Source organism: Metopolophium dirhodum, chromosome 1, assembly GCF_019925205.1.
Source record: "Metopolophium dirhodum isolate CAU chromosome 1, ASM1992520v1, whole genome shotgun sequence".
In the NCBI taxonomy this organism is placed as follows: domain Eukaryota; kingdom Metazoa; phylum Arthropoda; class Insecta; order Hemiptera; family Aphididae; genus Metopolophium; species Metopolophium dirhodum.
The window spans coordinates 60,379,356-60,399,707 of NC_083560.1; the positions used below are offsets into that span (position 1 = coordinate 60,379,356).

The window sequence follows — 20,352 nt, forward strand, 5'->3', positions numbered from 1 at the left end:
ATGGTAAGTGTATAAATATACTGTTTTAATATTGTAGAGTGTAGACTAAAGGCATTAGAGTTCATTTAAATATCTTACTTTTACGGTGTACACCCTATAATGTATATATAATATATATAAGTAGTAGGTACTCTAGGTATATATAGATTAAATGCTGTAGTAAGATTTTATTACAGCGCAGCTGTAACAAAACTATAATAATGAGTCGTAAGAAATCAACATGTTGTTCCAATACCTAATAAATGCAAATTATAATATCAATGAAGGCTCAAGTGGACTTGGTTATCTTCCTACAAAAATTATATAGGTACCGTTTTCCTCAGCTGTCCATTTTCTCCATAAAAAAAGGTTAGTTTTTATTTTCCTCTAAACATTTTTTTGCTAAAATTTGAACTAAAATTATGTCCATTTTCCTCCGAATAGATTAAAATATTATTTAGCCGATATTTTAACCGGCACCAGTGTATTAGTGTTGTGTAGGTACCGTAATATAAAGGGAAGTAAGGCCAGGATGACACTATACGTTTTTTCGGTTGCCGATTCAATTCTGATCGTGGATCTACGATGCGTATATTAGTTATAGGTTTTTTGGTTATTATAACAAGACTTAAAAATATATTTATTATATTCGTAACTTCTTAGTGAAGAAAAATGGCCAAGTTTTTTTTAAACTTTTTTTTTAATGGAAAATGGTTACGACCGGATATTCGAGTTCTTATTGTAAATACACCTTAATTACCGCCAAAAATAACGTTAACTCTTGTTTTTTGCATCTGTGTGCTGTTATCGTCATATAGACAATAGACATTCCACTGCCTACTGTACCTACGCGTACAGTCAGTGTGCATGTAGGACGTAGGTATATATTGTTTTATTCATTATATTATACATAATACACTTAATAATATATTATGTTTACAGCAATTTTAGCATGGTCTATGGTTTACAACACCACGTGGAAAACCGTTCTACAGTCAACACGATAATAGCTATACAATTAGTGACAATAATACAGTAACTGTTTAAAAAAAAAACCTCCCAAACAATACGCGATGTGGTTTGCGGATTTCGTTTTTCGGAAAAAATAAGAAAACGGCTGCAACCCGCAAGTACCTACACGACTACTATACACCAAACATGTGGCACGCACGCCTCGTACGACGACGACGACAACGACGACGACGACGATGATGATAATAATAATAATAATAATAACGTCATGTACTATAATGTATAGCTGGTAACTAGCGTATTATAGTAATCCTCCGAGAAAGGCGCACCGCTGGGCGTACCTATACACAATATACACGACGTTCGGTCGCGGTGACAATATATTATAATATACGCACCTAACTATGTATAATATTATTATGCTTACGAGCAGAGGAGAGAAAAAAAATATGAAAAAAAAAAAATCAAAACTCACGCGAACGCTTTCACTTCTGTCGGGGCACTGGCGATCAGATACGCCACCGCTTCAGCGGTATTGGTAGGTGGTACAGGTTGGCGCGGCGGTGAGGAAATCGTAATAACAATAATAGTGATAGTGACTGTTATAATGCCAATACCGAAAACGTTATTATTTAATAATAATAATATAATGTGCATTATATTATGCGTTTCATAACGGCGACGGGTGCGGGACGTGTGCCCGTCGAGGCCGCTGCCGACCGGACTTCGGGATAGTGTGTGCTCCGACAACGCGTACGACCGGTCCGCGAGAGCCGAACAAAATGTCATATCATAATAATACACCAATTGGCCAGCCGCGAGGTGTCATTATGGTGCTGAACTTCATACTCGTGTACTTTGTCATCGCCACCGTCTCGTCTGATCGTCTGTTGGACCTGACCGCGTCCAAGATCGAGATGACACCAAACAACACGATCCAAGTGAGCCTGCGGAAGACGATTCATTCGGTCTGCCGGTTGTCCGGTTGACTTTATAATGTTATTATAAGCAAGGGGTTTTTTTGCCTTTAGTTCTATACGATTTTTCTTATTCATTTTTTTTTTTTTATTTACTTTAAATTCTCAAACAGTATACACGGTTATTTTATAACGCTCAAAAGGTCTTAAAATATTATTATAAGTACTTTTTGACAAATATAATAATAATATAATATAGGTAATATAGTTAATATAGATTCTCTTACGCCACAACAAATTATTGCATTATAATATCGTAATCATATTATTATTACATCATTTAAAATAGTTACTTTTTCCTCAACTATACGGAGTAGATTCAACACATTGAAAATGAACTCATATTTACGGTTATTTATACCTGTTATCAGTTTTTAAATTCCTTATACGGCAGATTCTTACTTGACAAAGTCTATATATTATTTAGAAAATTAAACGAAAGCTTTCGAGACAAATTGGAAATCACAAAAAAATTAAACCCAGGAAAATATATTAGGTACCTTTAACTTGGGTTATTTGTATAAGTGTTGTGCATTTGTACATTTTTTTTGTATAATATTGAAGAGTAACATATGTTTTGTATATTATATTTATTGTTTACGTCCCAAGACCTAGTGTATAACTTGGCGAGAAATCAAACATTTCAAAAATATATAATGATGGCCTTTATTTACTGAATATTTTGATAACACAAATGTATCGGCTTGAAAGTAAATTCAAGTAAATTGATTTAAAACGTACAAATAGATTAAATAAAAACAATATAATTTGAATAAAGATAAAAATAAAAAAAATTCAACACATTTTGTTTTTAGGTGAAATATTATATTTGTTAAAAATACAATGAATTAATCACACTGTTTTTGGATGGTATAATTAACACATGGAACACCTCCATGCCACCCAGTTATGCTAACATAATAATTATTTAAGTTTATGGCATTTTGTTTTCTTGTATAATTATTGTCGACTTTGAAATTCTAAATTATTTTGTAGCTTGGCGCTCAATCAGCAAGTGCAATTGCAGCTCTTTGCATATCGTTCCATGTGAAATTTTTATACGAATTTTTATTACGCTCTAAATCACCGTAACCTCAAATTATGGGCTCGGATTCAAATCTTTACAAAAGCCCCTCTTTTCTTGGCCAAGAAAAGTCGTATTATTAAATTCATACGATATTTACATTCTGTAGAAATCATTGTATATTCGAAAGAGGAGTATTAATTATAGTTAATATAAAATATATTAAACTGATAATTTAATTATTTGTGAATTGTCAGAAACATAACTTATAAAGTACAAACAATATTTATGATAAGATTTTCTGGTATACAAAGTTGTATAGTAATGTATAACATATATTATAGGTATACGATGGATATATCAAATGATAAAAAAATGTTTAAAATGCATTATTATTATAATTATAATTATTGCTAGTTAAGGCAAAAAAAAATTATAATAATTTATAATTAGGTAATGTTATGACTATTGTAACATAAAAAGCATTTTAGATAAAATATCGGAAGGCATTGGAAATGTTTAGGCAGATGGTGAGCGAAACGAGTTGCAGGGTGCGAAGCCACCTAGTTTATAATAAAAATGTTTAAATATCTGTAGTACATAATTTTTTAGTTTTTTTTTATATAAACCGACCTATATTTATAAACAAAATATATTTACAAACATTTATTTATAACGTCAAACGTCTTTTAGTACAATATTATATGTCAAGTGTTAGTATTATAATGTTTACTGAATCGTCTAAATCCACATGCGAGTTATTTTTACCATCGGTAAATTAATATTAAAAAACAAAACGATTTTCACACGCTAATACATCCGAGTATTAAAGGCTTTTAACGTATAAAAATAACTATCAATTATTATTAAAAAAATCATGTCGAAGTTACATGATTAAATATTATTAAATCTGAGTTATAATTTATTTATATTATAATATCACCTTACGTAGTTTTATATATTTCGATGGTATAATATTATGTTATTAATATTCCGAATTTTGACCTTCAATCTAATGCATGAACAATGAACACCCTTTATTATGCTCTACATTTTTTATACCTTCTAACTAGGTAGTTAATTTTTACACTACTCTAGTAGTTGTGATTTTGAAGTCTTATGTTTTATTGTAACGTTCAATTTGATATGGGGCAAAATATAGATACGCCAAGGAATTTTCATTTTACAAACAACACGACTATTACCACAACGAAACCAAGTAAAGAGTGAACACATACGTAACTGAAACATAAATCCAGAAAAATGAATCGATTCGTTAAGTATAACTAAATGGGTGCCTATAGATAAGATTGTGCAATATAGTACTATTATTTATTATATACATTTGTCATATTATAATAGACTGGACATTGTGCTAGATGATTGTCGCGAGAAGTGTTTGGAACAATAAAATATTTTTATTAACTATTTAGGTATATCATTCGTTTAAAATGCATTTATTTACATCTACATGTGCAATATTGTGCATAATAAGTAATAACGTATAATACATGTATAATTATTATATTCGTGTTATCTTATAATACATGAACATTTCCAATGAAAACAATCGACGTAAATGTATACATTAATATTTGTGATATTATTATTTCAGTACTTGCAATTTGAAGATTTATCATTCAATCTTACGGAGTTTACGATCTGCACGTGGATAAAAATGTTGAATTTCACACACACGCAAACCATAATCCGTCTAACAGGTAAATCATACACATACCAAATATATCCTTTATAAGTCCTAAACCCAAACGCAATCAAATTTAGTATCCCAACACCTAAAATACTCCTATAAGATTGATTTCGATATTTTCGAATTTGATTCTGGATGTGGTCAATATCGTCAAGCGTGTAATTAATACCTACCTACGTCTAATTTTCTACCTTCAGGAAACAAAAAAGAGTCGTTGGTGTTGTGGCGGATGCACGTTCATCCTAAAGAAACTATGAGAGTGACGATCAAAAACCGTCTGGTGGCCTCGGAGAGTATGCAACTGACCAGAGGACAGTGGCACCACGTGTGCTTCCAGTGGAAGGGTTCGACTGGTGTCTGGGCGACGTTCGTCAACGCCAAAATACATTCGGTCGGACAAATGCCTGAGGTCGGCAATAACGTGAGTGATAATAAGCATTTACTTGAAGATCAGATTTAAATATTTTATGCACTATAAATCCCAGCTGAAAATCAGAATATATTGTTCGCGCATGAATATAATATGAAATGCTTATAATATGTTCGATAAATGCAATCAAATAGTCTATATTAAACAAGTATAGGATAAAGTCAATGTATGTGCCCGTAGACCATAAGTATAATTAATAACATTAGCTAAACCTATTGTAGTAATGCACTTATGCACGGGTCTATACACGCATTAATTATGCTTCGAAATTACTTGGAAAATATTTATCATAATGTAACCCTTAAAAATTGAAATATGCAGTGAATTACAAAATGCTTCGAAACTAAAAATATCAAAATAAGAATGCATTATTGTAATGTCAATACCTACCTAATAATATGGCATGTAATATTATACATTTATATAATTGCAATTTTGCTTTAAACTGTGAACACTGAATCATCTGAATCTGTCACATTTTACAGTTTATGATATTATATATGGATATAATATGACATTGTTATTTAATTCAATACTGAAATAAGTAAATATTTAAGTTTGTAGTTAAATGGATAATCTCTAATATTCGACTATTTAAATTATTGTATTAAAATTAAATGTTAAATAAATATATACATATTAAAAAAAAAACAAAACTAAAAACAACCCACAAAAAAACACCAATACTTGGCTGTAGAAGTATTGGTGTTTTTTTTTATAAAATATAATGAACGTTATAAAAACTTGTATATTATATTATTTGTATTATGGTAAAACTGTAAAATGACGACAACAAACTTTGTAAAATTATATTATCAAGACAATAACTTGATTGATTGCACTAAACATTTTCGAATATTGCAAATTAACCTAATTAATTAATTAGGGAGTGATATTTTAAAAAAATTGCAAATTCAACAACATCCAAGCTCTTTGTAAAAAAAATTTATATAAAAAATTAATTATATACGTATACTCGCGGCCCGTTATAGCCTGTTAAGCACGATATTTTAAAAACCATTTGTCAGATTAAAATATATAATTAGGCTCACACGAGAGAGTTCCATTCGGTTTTTTTCTGTTTTTATTTTTTTCAACCTTCGTGACGCAAACTTCTAGTGTGCCGGGGCTATACCGGAATGCTTGACGCCGTGCCAAGACAACGAATCGGATTAGATAAAAGAAGTATTTTCACCCAATGAAGCCAACATTTTACGGCCGACGACGCCCACGTGATCCTCTTTTTGCTTCTTCCCCGTTTTTAACATTAAATTAATGGCACCGATTTAAATTCCCAATAGCCTAAATTGTAAAACATAATACCTATCTAATATCAAATTATGAAGAACTCAAAAAAAAAAAATAAACATAACTTATAAGTTTACGGCTCGGATTTTTGGATTTATATGAACTAAGAAATCACGAAATATGTTCATGCGTTTATGCACCGAAAATGACCAATATAATATATAGATATGTGGTAAAATTATGCTCGTCAAAACCAGGCAAAACCACGTTTAAAAAATATAGTAAAATTCATAAAATAAATAATATGTTAAAAAATAATATAATTGTGTAGGCAGACTTTATATTCATCTTATTTGCTTCTACAAAATTGGCATCTTCATTAAAATTGTATTATTTTATCATGTCTATATTATTATTTTCTTGAAATTGCACATACAGTTTTTACTTGCAAAACAGACCAAACATGATCTTAAAATTATAAAATATGCTTTAAAAACTTTGAGGTGTTGAAAACAAATGTGCTCTAAACAAATTTTTATTTTTAATGACAAATTCATGAAACATATTTTGTGCTTACTTATCATACAGTATGATTGACGAAAAAATATACGAATCCGAGCTCCACTAATAAAAGCTGAATCGTATATTTATAGTCAGGTGATTAAACGTGAACAACATTTAATGATTACTATACACATTATAGGCATTATATAGGCACATAGCCTATATAGGTACGTGAATGCCCCTGCTTATTACCTACGTTACTATACGCTAACCTCGCTAAAATCAATATCACATAAAATCATATATCATTTAGTTGACAGCTCCGTTCTGATACGCACTGATGAATTTCGAATGAATGCCATTTTCAATTTTTTGATCATATTCCATGTTTGGCCAAAAATCTTGACAATTCAATGCAATATCCTTATAAGTTTTTATTACTGTAATTCAAAAACAAAGTTGATCGTATAATCCACATTAATTTTCATGAGCGTTTGGAGTTTTCAAAATTACGGTGCATATCGGTATTTACTTATTAGTTGATAACAGCTATAGTAATATTATATGAATTTATATTATATACAATATAGTATATACTATATACATAATAGGTACCTATGTGATTAGTTATTGGAAAAAAAAATATAGTTCAATCTACTGAATTAAAAATATTAAAAAACACGGCAGACCATCTCCGCTTGGAATCATTTTTTGCTAGCAATGATTGAATTCAAATCATAGCTACTCATTGACCACCCAGGTTTTTTTTTGTTTTCCAATTTTAAGCACTTCAAAATATTTTTAAAACTCTTTTGTGTAATAGAGATATGTGTACTATCGAGATTTTACAGATTAATTGTAAACATATTGTACAAAACATCATCGTACAATATCGAAAATGTGTTGTTGTTAATATTATTACCATATTGCTTTCATGCTTAGGGACATGATAATAATAATTTGACAAGCGTAAAGCGTTCACCGACTTCATCGCACAAATCGATTTAAATGTGTCAAAACGAATACACGTCATTCATAAAGAACGACATTTAAAGTGGCATTTGAAAAATCATTAATTTATTCAATATCCACTAGGTAACACAAAAATTATAAAGTCCTGTGTTTTTCATTAAAATAACCACATTTGTATTCATTTTTTGAAATGTTGCTTAGGTCAATGATTTTTAGGATGAGCCACGTTATTGGGAATCCTTTTTTACTTGTCCATTGATCATTATTATGACTAGTATTTTGATGGAATGACATTTTTTTCTGATTGCTAGGTAGGTACTAGCTGATTTTAGTGTATTTTTATTTTTAATTCTATAATTTGTTATTATACATTTGTATTCAAAATTTTAAGTTTCTATAATATGCTCATGTCAATATACCTACGTATAAGAAATGTAAAGAACGCATTATCAACATTTAGGTGGCAATAATAGTGTCAAATTACTATTAAGTATAAAATTATAACACTCAAAAATTCACAATAAGTAATTTTCCAAATATTAACAACAATTAATTGTGAATAAACCTACACACAATAAATATACACATGCATATAGAAATCTGTAGTTAGTTAACTTTTACAGAAATTGCTGAACAACTAAATGTTATTTGCTTTGGGCAATTAAGATAACACTAGTGTGTAGCTGAATTAACTTAATAAATCAACAATACATATAACAGACAGTTAAAATGGTAAAAAAAAAATAGCCCAAGAGTTAAATTGGCTTAGTAGACGATTTTGAAAGTGATGATGTTGGTTTATTAGTTTATAATTGTACCTATAGTTGAAACAACATATTTTATTTACTGTCAAATTGCAATCAGTCAATTATCTGCTAACCGTATTTTGGTTTTTGGATATTATATCTCCTATAGGCATATAAAATATTTATAGGAGACTAACCTGCAGTGACCAGGGTCATGACTTGATGTCATTCGCCATTCACTTGGTACCAAGTCAATGTGTAGAGTCTTATCAGCAACTATTATTTTTTGATAATAATGATATAGGTACTATTCAAAATATAATAATTATTACTCTATGTTTCGTATAGTTTTATTATGATAATTTATTCACAAATGCCTCATTAAATTAACGATCCGTTATCGAAGTCTATAATGTACATCAACTTCAGCTAAGTTTCAATCATTATATTAAAAATAGAAAAAACTAATATATTACAACATTATTACTGTATTAAATATAGACAATTATAAATACAATCCAACTTAGAAATTATATTTGTTGATTTGTACCTATATAATATTACAGCAAACTTTATAGTTGGTATTAAATTTACATTTAATGTGTGTTCACCGTATCAACAAATAGAAATCAATCCACTTCATGAATATTAAATAGTAGGTAATCAATATTGAGTACAAAATGAGTACATTACTGTGGACATCCGCTTCATGAAAATAACGATTTCATTAAGTCGATGCGAATACCCCATACATATAATAATATTATAATTGAATTAAAAAGTATATACCAAATATTAGTTGAAACATACAAAAGTTAAAACTTGAAAACAATATTCGTATATCTATATATCTACCTACCGGTAAAATATAATTTGATAGCCAGTTTTAATTGGTATAAATTATTGTACCGATCAATAACACTGAATAATGTACAGTAAAATGTTCTGCACAAGTATCACAATACATATTATATTTTAGTCGCAGCACACAGATATTGTATTATTGTGTATTTTATCAATGCATTTTTACGTCTTCTAATATCTACACATTATTGGACACAAACAAACAAAAACGATGAATAGAATATAAAATAATCTTTAAACCACACTTTTCATCAACAAAAATACTCAACGTAGGTACCTACCCATAATCGAGAGCAACGCTTAGGAATATTTGGCATGTACCCATGTGTCACCTACGTCGTTGTCATTTGTAAATTATAAATGACTATTACCCGCTTTTAGTTAATGGACTTTTATTTTGTTTTAATGATTAGGTACATGTATGTTGATCTTAAATGTATTACAATAATTAGTACCATCTCGTAACAACACTATAACATGCTCACAATGTTTTGTGTTAGTATTTACGAAAAACAATTTTTTTTTTATTTAACATAATTAATGTTTTTGTATTCATTAATTATTATTTTAATAGCAAACAGATACAAATATTCGGAATTCGACTTTTTACCTATATGTATTCATAAACTGTTTTATACCAATGCATAAAATATAATATTGCAGGACTTTAAATAATTTAAATAATATATGCGCAATAAAAAATATGAAAATAATTTCTATAGGTACCTATTACACATAATTTTTACCATAGTATAGGTATCTAAAATAAAAGTATAACAGTACCTATATTAATGAGTAATGAATAAGACACTAAAATTCTTAATTTAAAAACGACTATTAAAGATATAGAAGGTATCTATAGGTGTCAAATTAATTTTTAAAAAAGGTCGATTTAAATTTAAAATTAAATATATTATGTAATATTTATTACTGATAATTTCTTTATATTCCAACGAGTATATTGTATATTTGTATACTTTTCGCATGTTAAATAGCAGGTAAGCAAGGTTAATTTACACACAATCAATATTTTTTATTAATAAATAACCAATCCGCTAATGGCAACATTTTAACAACTTAAAAAATGTAATAGGTACTTAAAAATTATAATAGCTATTATATTTTATGCTTTACCATTTATTTTGCATCATCATACATTTTCTATACTATTCTATGGCTCTATGATACCTAAATAAATAATTATTATACTTGAGGGGTATATTAAAAATTAATTCCTTAATACAGACACCTTAAGTCTGGTGAACATATAAAAATATTTATATAATGTACCAGCTACGTTTTCTTTAAAAAAAATTGTTTTTCAGTGAACGCTGATTTAAATAAAGCCTAATTAATGCATAGTTTGAAATGTAATTTTTGTATTTCTTAGTTTCTTCGATTCTCAGTTTTTTTTGTGTAAGCACATATTACTATATGAAAACTCTATAATGAGAATGGCTGAAAAAATTCAAACACGATTTTTAACGATGCTCTTATCAGAAACGTTTTTTGAGTGATGTAATAGTTTATCATTATACATAACTTCCAAATTCAATAACACAGCATAAATTTAACATACCCACTCCACTACTCCAGGAACCCACACACTCGACCTGCAGCTACGCTAACTCTTTTAAATAATTTGTTTATTTTGTCGACTTAAATACAGCATACTAACAACATAATCGTGTCACATATGGCTGTTCGATTTAAATATTTAAATTTATGATTTTCAAATATTACATTACGTTACTATCTATACACATTTATAATAATGCAATACAATTATACGCCATTAGTTATATAATACGTAATCATACTTTTTAATCAATACATAATATTATTTAAACGTCAATAACTTTTACTACCTAGCAATTCAAATAATTCAGAGAATACATTGTTTTCCAAAGATTTAAAAACAATTGTTTAGGAACAAATCGAATGGTTTATCTACCTATAGATTATAATATATTATAAGTATACATTACCTATATAGATATATGTAAACGAGTGTTTTTCCTATTTCGAATTTACATTGTCCGTTAATAAAATTAATCAAAACGTATACACAATGAATTTTGCGTAGTTTTACTATACGGTGATGAATGAAATATTATGGCGATAAATAATAGAATTTCATATACAACAACAAAGGAGAACTAATAAACTCGCGAATACGTACTTGAGAGTTATACACTCATTTGACAGGTGTACGGAACGACACGTTCCAACGTGTGTTTATCTCGTAACTTCATCATTCACACTCCTATAGGTACATACCATTAGGTATATGGTATACTACGACAGGTACAACGTGGTGCACATTTTTGTGACCCATTTGTTCCGGTACGGTTTTGCTTTTATCGTCTTTTCTGTGTTTCTCTCTCTCTCTCTCTCTCTCTCTCTCTCTCTCTCTCTTTTGAAGTAAAAGTAGCATAAGACGTTTTGAGAAAAAAAAGTATTCCTCAAACTTAGCTAGAATTATTATCATAAGTTTATACAGTGAGGGCTATCCTCAAAATAGTACCTATGTGTTGCTGAGGATATTTCCGAAGAACCACTATACAAACAAACGATGACTGTATTTAGTTGAAAATATAAAAAACTGGACAATTGTATGATTGATAATTATTTATCATATAATATGGTTCATTAAAATGGAATATTTTTTTTTAATTATGTTATTCTATATAATGACACATTGTATATAATAAATAATTATTAATCACCCATAAACCAAATGTTATATCTATGTGTTGCTGAAGCAATACATGGATCATAGGATATAAGGCGCCACCGAGTTCATAATATGATATAATTCATACCTGACGTATATTATTTACAATAATTTGATCAATCTATTATTTACAATATATTAGGTATATAATATTTATATTTTTTCGATGAATTTTGAATGATATATTATATCTTATACTCCATGCAAGCCCGGATTAAGGAGAGGGGGCAAGGGGGCACGATCCCGGGGGCCATTGATTGTGGGGGCCCATATTTATCCCCAAAATATATTCTTATAACGAGTCCAATATTTGAAAAAAAAACTATGTAAGTAGGTAAATTATTATTAATAATTATAATTATAAAATAAAATTGTTCTCAATTTTATATCATGAAAATTTACTATAGATAATGAACTATGTTTGCCAACAATTTTGTTTGTTTATTTTTTTTTTTTTTTAGCATTTTAGATTATCGATTTAATTATTAAACATATAAAAAGGTAATTATAAGAAAATAATAATATTTAGCTCTTGTAAATTTGGTGTTTCAGTTAAAAGTATTAATGCATATTATACTAAAATTTAGAGGACCATAGTTAATAACCTAGTGAACCAAAATTGATCATTTTACTGTCAAAATGTTCAGAAAAAAACCTGCGTGTTTAAAAATTTTGAAAATGTTATAAAAAAATTTCCTGTTGAAAATAGAGAAACACATCTTTTTTGTTCTAACGAAATTCCATATCATCGAGTCATAATTGTTAAAAAAAAAAAAAAGCCGCGTACAATAATATAAGATTCTTACTGTTTATTTGTTGTATAGTAAAAAATTAAACAACAATATAAAGTCGTCAATATGTAATGATACAATAATTTTGAAGTTAAAGTTGAAAATTAAGTGTATGGTGTCCCGGGGCCCAATTGATCCTTAATCCGGGCTTGACTCCATGTTATATACAAACAATATACTCTGAAAATCATTAATAGTTATTGTAATTTAACGCTATTATGCGTAAAAAGATACTAGCTGGGAATAACGAAAAATCCCAGGTGACTTGTAACATTTTATCTGTCTAATAAGTAATAACGTTTAAACAAAAAAAAAATTATTGACATAAATACATAATAGGGAACGAAAAAAATACTTTTATTTTATTATTAAAAAAAAGAACAATGAAAACTACAAGCAATAAAACGTCGATAAAATTATATTATTATCCTTTCTTTGCGTGCCTAATAGATGTTAGTTAATTCAATGTGATAATGTCATATTTTTAATATACTTTTAATGACCTGCAACAAACTTGGACAAAGTGACAGGTTTATCGTAAAATATAATATATATAGTACCTATAATATATCGTAATGTATAGGTAGAGCCTTCATAGTATTGGAATTTAAAACTATGGGAGAATACTATACTTTGATCCCAAAAGTATATCTTTTGGGAATAATTTGCATACCCAAAAACAGTTTAATAAATGATAATTACTTCCAGTTTAATTGAAAGTAAACTATTTCAAAGAATGCACTTAAGTTGGGACTCAAAAAATAACAAAATTAAAATAATTTGGCAACTTTTATAAATTATCCTATTATTAAATAAAAATGATTCATCTAATGTTTTAGGTAAATTAAATTAAATATTATATTTTTGTAATTGAAACATTTGATTGACGTTTCCTGAAAATTCTTTTAAAAGTTCAATATTCGAAGGTTCTTTTCACTTTAAAATCGTATTATCTATTAATAACAATTAGCTTTAATGTCTCACAATATATTATACATAGGTTACAATGAATTTTTGTAATAAATAATAATACAAATTTGATGTGGCCTGGTGAGGCGCGGTGTTTGGCTTCAGTCACAAACGAGTTCTGAAACCAAGTATAAGCCGGTGCCCCTAGTTCCCGGATGGGTGACCACCCGGGTTTCAGTAACAAATCCTCGACACACATACACGTGAGTCAACTGTACCCTCTACAAATGCAAATGGCCATAGTTGCCATTGATCAAAAAAAAAAGTATTATCCTTGTTAAAAATTTAAAAATTGCACCAAGGTGAATTTATAAATAAATCCACCTTGCACTGCACATTGCAGTACATATAATTCAATGACAATACAATTTGTCCGCTCTCTTATCACATATGCTCTCTCTGCATCGGTGCCTGTTGACACTGAAGCGGGGCTGTGGTAATGGTGGGGGTGGTGGTTGTGGTGGTGTGTTATGGGCCGCTAAATAACCAAAAAAATTTTTTACACAAATTTTGGATGGTTTTCAGACGATGTCATCAAAAGCGTGGAATCTACAGGGAAGTGGCACCGGAATAGTGGGCGACGACAGCGTGCCCTGCCGGAACGGTTGGCAAGCGTATGGACTGTACTTGAGTGGGCCGATGGCGACAACTGTGGACGCGGCCAATGCAGTCGGCAAGCCGTCGACGAACGCGTCCACCACTTCAGGAAGGACAAAGAATAACAGCAAACGGCAAGCGGTGTTCGACTCGGACTTGGACGAACCGGCGTCTGGCGGCGCCGGGCAGTCCAAATCGTTTCAGTGGCTCACCAAGTCATTCGCATTCATGAAACGCATGTTCACGTTCGTCATCATACCGTTCTTCAAGTTCGTCCGGAACACGTTCTTCCAGACCCGTTCGTTGGACGATACAGTGGTGGACGTGAGCGAGACGCACCTGACGGTCAGCGACGTCAAGTTTGAGCCACCGTCGTCAGTGGCCACGGCCACGGTTGCGGCCAACGAGTCGAACTCAGATGACGACAGTGACAATAAAGTCAACCGGCGATCGTCGTCGTCGTCCAAGCGGGAAACGGACGATGACAGCCGTTGTGGTCGCACGCGGACCAACGACGATCGTGTGACGGCGGCCGACCTAGTAGCCGCAGGGTCGGCACCGACGGTGGCCGTTGACGACGCGCTTTCGCCAAACGCCAAGAGGTATTTGCGGATGGTCAGCGACGGCCTAAACGACGTGGGCGTAAACGCGGCGTTCGTCAAGCGGGCGTTCGCTTGTTGTAGCCGTGGGCCATTTGATCCACGGGCCGACGTCGCGGTCATCGACTGGGACCGAACCCGGGCCCACACGCACGACGTGACCGCGTCGCCACACGTCTGCGGGCGGTATTGACCGCCTGCAGCTCGCGCCTCTTCGTTTTCCCACCCCACCCGTATTTTTTCACCCCTTTTTATCGTCCCAATGACGCGCCACGTTTGGTTATTATTATTATTTTTATTATTATTGGATATACGTCCCAGACTCTTTGATCGTATACGTATATAACGAGTCCTAAAATGTGATCGTTTTAAACAAACATCCCCCCCCCACACAAAATCATGTTAGGGTAGGAAGGTTGGTTTATGGCTAATCGATAGGATTTGCGAAGGTATTTTATTATTATAGCAAAAATAAACTACAGATTTCCCCACTCAGAAGTCCACAAGATATTCCACATATTAACGTTTCGTACAAGGGTTATTCGATATGTTTACCATTCATATATGGTATAATATGAACATGCAAGCTATATTCTAAGGTCGAGTTACTTTTCTTTTTAATTGATACTCTCTATTTTTTATATACCTATATAGTATATACATAAAAATACGTTCTTTTGGAAGGATAAGCGACAATATGTATAGATAATGTATTCTTATACTCAATTCCATAACCAGACTTTCGATCCAACGTTACGTCGTACGTCTATCAAGAAGAGTTAGTGAACGTACAATGTATCATCTCGTGTAGGACGTAGGTACTAGTACGACTTATATAATGCATATGTTATAATAAAAAAATATTTTATTAGAAAGTATTTATAAATATTATTATTTTAAATTTGTAATCGTTTTTTAATATAAGCACTTATTATTTATATAAATTTAATTTTGAATACTTTTAAAAAAGTTTATATTATATTACAAGACTGTCGGATCTAGGATAAACCAATGAATAGTACTTAACGAAAAACATAATAATAACGTGTTTATCTATACTCACAAATAAACACGTATACATAATATAGTCTTATAATAGTATAATAATATAGTCCTATGGCTACCTCTAAATCTCAATATTATCACATTTTTACTATACCATATTTTATAGTATTTAGTATAATATTATAGCTTAAAAACAAAACAGAACCTACTAATTAAAACTGCGATATTATATTATAAAAAAGTGCACAAAAATTAATAAAAAAAAAATGTTCAAAACTTTAAACTCCTCCCTATCGATCGGTACCCATCATGATGATATTGTCGCCGTCGTGCGTAAAATAGGATCAACACGTTATTGTATGTATTTGTGAACCTTAAAATAATTGTAAACGAGAAGATATACATACCTATATAATATAAGTATATACATGTATAATATACCTATAACGTACCCGCGGTCTTCGGCTTTTAAACACAATTTTATTCATTTACTAGCAAACAGGTTTACGATCAAGTAAAATGTTAACACTAAATCAAATATAAAATATATACCAAAATTGTATAAACGATGTCATAAACTTATCGTAAACATTTCGTCGGTTTATCGTGCGTTATAACTTCAGTATATGTGCGTGCAAAAAACCTAACAAATAGATATATAACACTATAACTGTATCATCGGATCTTGCGAAATACGCCCGCCATAATATGTTTGATAATACAATTCATTTTAAGTATTATGCTATTTTCGTACCCCACAAAATTCAGTATAAATATTATAGCATTTGAAACAGTGGAAAAAAATATATTTTTTAGGTACCTACATTATATAATTTTACTGAAACACCGTACTGAACACATACCACGTATTTATTATTTTATTCATGAGTTGAGGCGGTAAAAATAATAATTTGTTTGGACAATTATTTGTTATTCAAGTTCACGCGCTATCACAGCAATAATAATAATAATAATAATATAATATGCGTTTGTGAGTTGTTATCGTTATATGATTATATTTTACATTTTCACCGTTAAACTTCGTCATTGTTCGCAGATGTTTATATTATGTTATTATGTTAATCGCGTTATTTGTCGATATCACTACTCGGCCGTCCACCGATGTTTTGTTTGTACGTTTTTTTATTTTTTAGATACGATCACTCGTAGACTATTTTATTACATATATATGCCTTTTGTAACAAACGATTTGTTTAGTATATAATATAACTATATAAGTATGTACAGTAATATAATATACATATATGATAATAAATTGTACAGCTCCGTTATCGAAATACTCTGCTCTTTTATGTTGTACTTAATTTCAAATGTTCTCATACACGTCAAAACATACATATTATAAATAATATACATTATGTACCTGCATGTATATAATACCAGCTGTAAAAATATGTCTGCAGTGTTTGCTCTCTGGGCGAGGGGAATCGTCCGGCCGGGTGCGGGGCTTCCGTGAGTATAAGGTGTACTTTGGAGCTCCACTTTTTTCTCGTCTACGTATTATTGTATGTATGTCAATATTGGCGTGGCACAATTATCGTTTTTGCGCTGGCAAACATTAACGATAAGACGTTTTTTTTTTAAAACATACACCTGTAGAACGTCTGAAACGCAATAATATAGCCAAGGTACCTGTGCAATATTATACACCGCGGTGGATAACGAATGACCAACGCCCTCAGTCCGTATTGCACAGCTAAATGTTAAATATTTATGAAAACGCACTAGGTAATATTCAAACTCAATTTTGGCAATTTGCATTGAAAAACTAAAACGACATCATTGACCCTCGCCAATGCACTGTGCACTATACAATAATTCTTAACCCTTTCAGTCAGACCCTATATCTCCTCCACAGTCCACGTTTGAACAATTATTGAATTATTATTTACTTGGTTTAATAATTATTTTGCTTTGTATAAAACAAAATAATATTATCAAATAATAACAAAGGTAAGACATTTTTGAAAAAAACAAAGCCATAGCCAGCATATTGCATATCTATAAATAGTAAAGATTGTTGATAATTATTACTATATCAAATTATATTATGTTACGCGGTTGATATGCGCTAGGTTATGTCCTTCTTCTAAATACTAATTTCTTCTATTGTATGGTGTGCTGTATTGTATTTTGCCAAAAAGCACACACAAGGGAAGTGTGTGCCCCAGCGTTTTAAAAAGCCCTAGGTTTCAAATAACCTCCATGAGCCATTTTGTTACAAATTGCTTGAAAATTGTAGTCTAGATGATTTTGAATTTTTATAATTTCTCACTTTAAAAGTTGTCTTATATTTTATGTAGATATAACAAATTTGAGTTAACAAATCAAAAAATTTATCTTATATAAATTATTATGATTTATTGTTAAAAATGTTTACCTATATGGGAATCTGTTTTATTAAAAAAATATAATTTTTTTTTTGAAAATAATTAACCATGAAGAAGCCCACCTACATTTACATGGTATGTGAAAAATCCCACAACAAACCTAAAGGATTGAATAATTGAAACATTAATCATTTTAAATCTAATGTAGGTGCTCATAGGGTAACTTTCAGGGGGGAGGGGACAAAATGAAACTAGATTAAAAAACCTATTTATAGCATATAGATTCTAGGTTGGTATTTCTTGAAAGTCATTGGAATACGCAGGATTTGAGGGGAGGGGGGTCGAAAATTAATTACAATTTTATTTTGACCAGTTTAATAATTTCAGACGTTTAGGTAAGGTATTTTAAAATTATTGTACAACTTAAACTTCTCAATTTTTCTAGTAGAAAAAATGCTCATAAACTTTCATTGAGGTTTTTGGGAGCAACTTGGATCTAGTTAGTACCTTTTGGGAGGCCAAAATTGAAAATTCTGAGCACTTTTAAAAATATTCGGGAAAAACAAAAAATGAATGAAAATTTGTTAAAATTGTTTGGAAACGTTGGTTTTTGGATCGTCTTTGCTTGGATTGTATTTGATTAATTTTAGTTTTTTAAAAGAGTTATTCGTTCATTCAAAAAGCTTAAAAATATAATAAAAGGTTCCTCGTAAGTTATTTTTGCTACCCTATATTTAAAATTATTAAGGATACGTGGGCTGATGGGCATGATTATTTTTTATAAGAATTTAAAGTTCAAATTTTGACAAAATCACAATTAATTCATAGTTAAAAATGTATAAAATATCGAATTTTAACTAAGGCTTGATCATTTAGTACAAGACCTTTCATACAAGTAGTCATACTTTTACCAAAAAATTACTGATCATTTGGAAAAATAGGTATGCAAATGCAATGTTTTTGCAAAAATGAATTAAACCTATCTATAGGTTATATAGGTCATAGTTCAAGCAATTATTGGAATTTTAAATCCAAGTTCCCTGTGAATAATATAGGATTGATGTGCCGCCCTACCTTTACGAGCAGCTCGGCGCGTAATTCTCGGAAAACGGGTGGCACGTTAAGTTGGACAGGAAGTGACATGGAGGATCGTCAAGAAGAGTCTCGCCGCACTTCACGTCACTCGTCAGAACAGTGCATGTCATCACTATTATAATATAACCACTCGCTGACGGCACGCTAAAACGGATGAATATAAATCGAAATTTGGGCGTTCTAATTTTGTCTCACTGCACACCGAAATATATAAGGAAAATGAAAACGTAAACTGTTGCGAAAATGGACCAAACAGACGGCGACAGCCGCTGTCGTATAAGTCATAATAGTAGTGCACTGATCATTGTGCACTAAAAAGTATCACAATGTGATATAATATGCAAGAAAAATCGTGAAAATATGCAAAATAAAATCTAAAGAATAGGTAAAAAAAAAATGTAACTAAAAATGTTTGATCATTTATTTGATAATTATTATTTTATTAAGTATGAAAATAATTAATCATGTATTTATTTACTTTATTAGGTACCTATAGAGGTTACCACGTTTACCAACGTACAGATAACCGTGCGTTTATAGAACCTCACTATATATTTATATTATATAATATAATGTACATGTTGATCGCAGACGGACGAGTTAGAAATAAAGTATAGTTGGCGAAACACAAATCTGGTGAGGAGAGCCCGTGAGATATTTATAATAATTGTGTTAACAAAGCTGATATTAAAGTTCGTTAACCTGGCGCCTGTATTTTCAAAATCATACATTTAAACCGTGCTTTTTTTTACGCACATTGTTTTGTAAAATTTCTTATAAC

At 30.5% G+C, this 20,352-nt stretch overlaps 1 protein-coding gene across 1 annotated transcript; it reads left to right on the forward strand.

Annotated features, from left to right (window-relative positions):
* The first annotated feature begins 1,615 nt into the window (after nucleotides 1–1,615).
* Nucleotides 1,616–17,442, forward strand: LOC132936535 (uncharacterized). Its single transcript, XM_061003274.1, has 4 exons — nucleotides 1,616–1,892; nucleotides 4,568–4,673; nucleotides 4,861–5,084; nucleotides 14,450–17,442. The coding sequence occupies exons 1-4, from the start codon at nucleotides 1,734–1,736 to the stop codon at nucleotides 15,311–15,313; spliced, it is 1,353 nt and encodes a 450-aa protein (XP_060859257.1). The 5' UTR covers nucleotides 1,616–1,733; the 3' UTR covers nucleotides 15,314–17,442.
* Nucleotides 17,443–20,352: the final 2,910 nt, after the last annotated feature.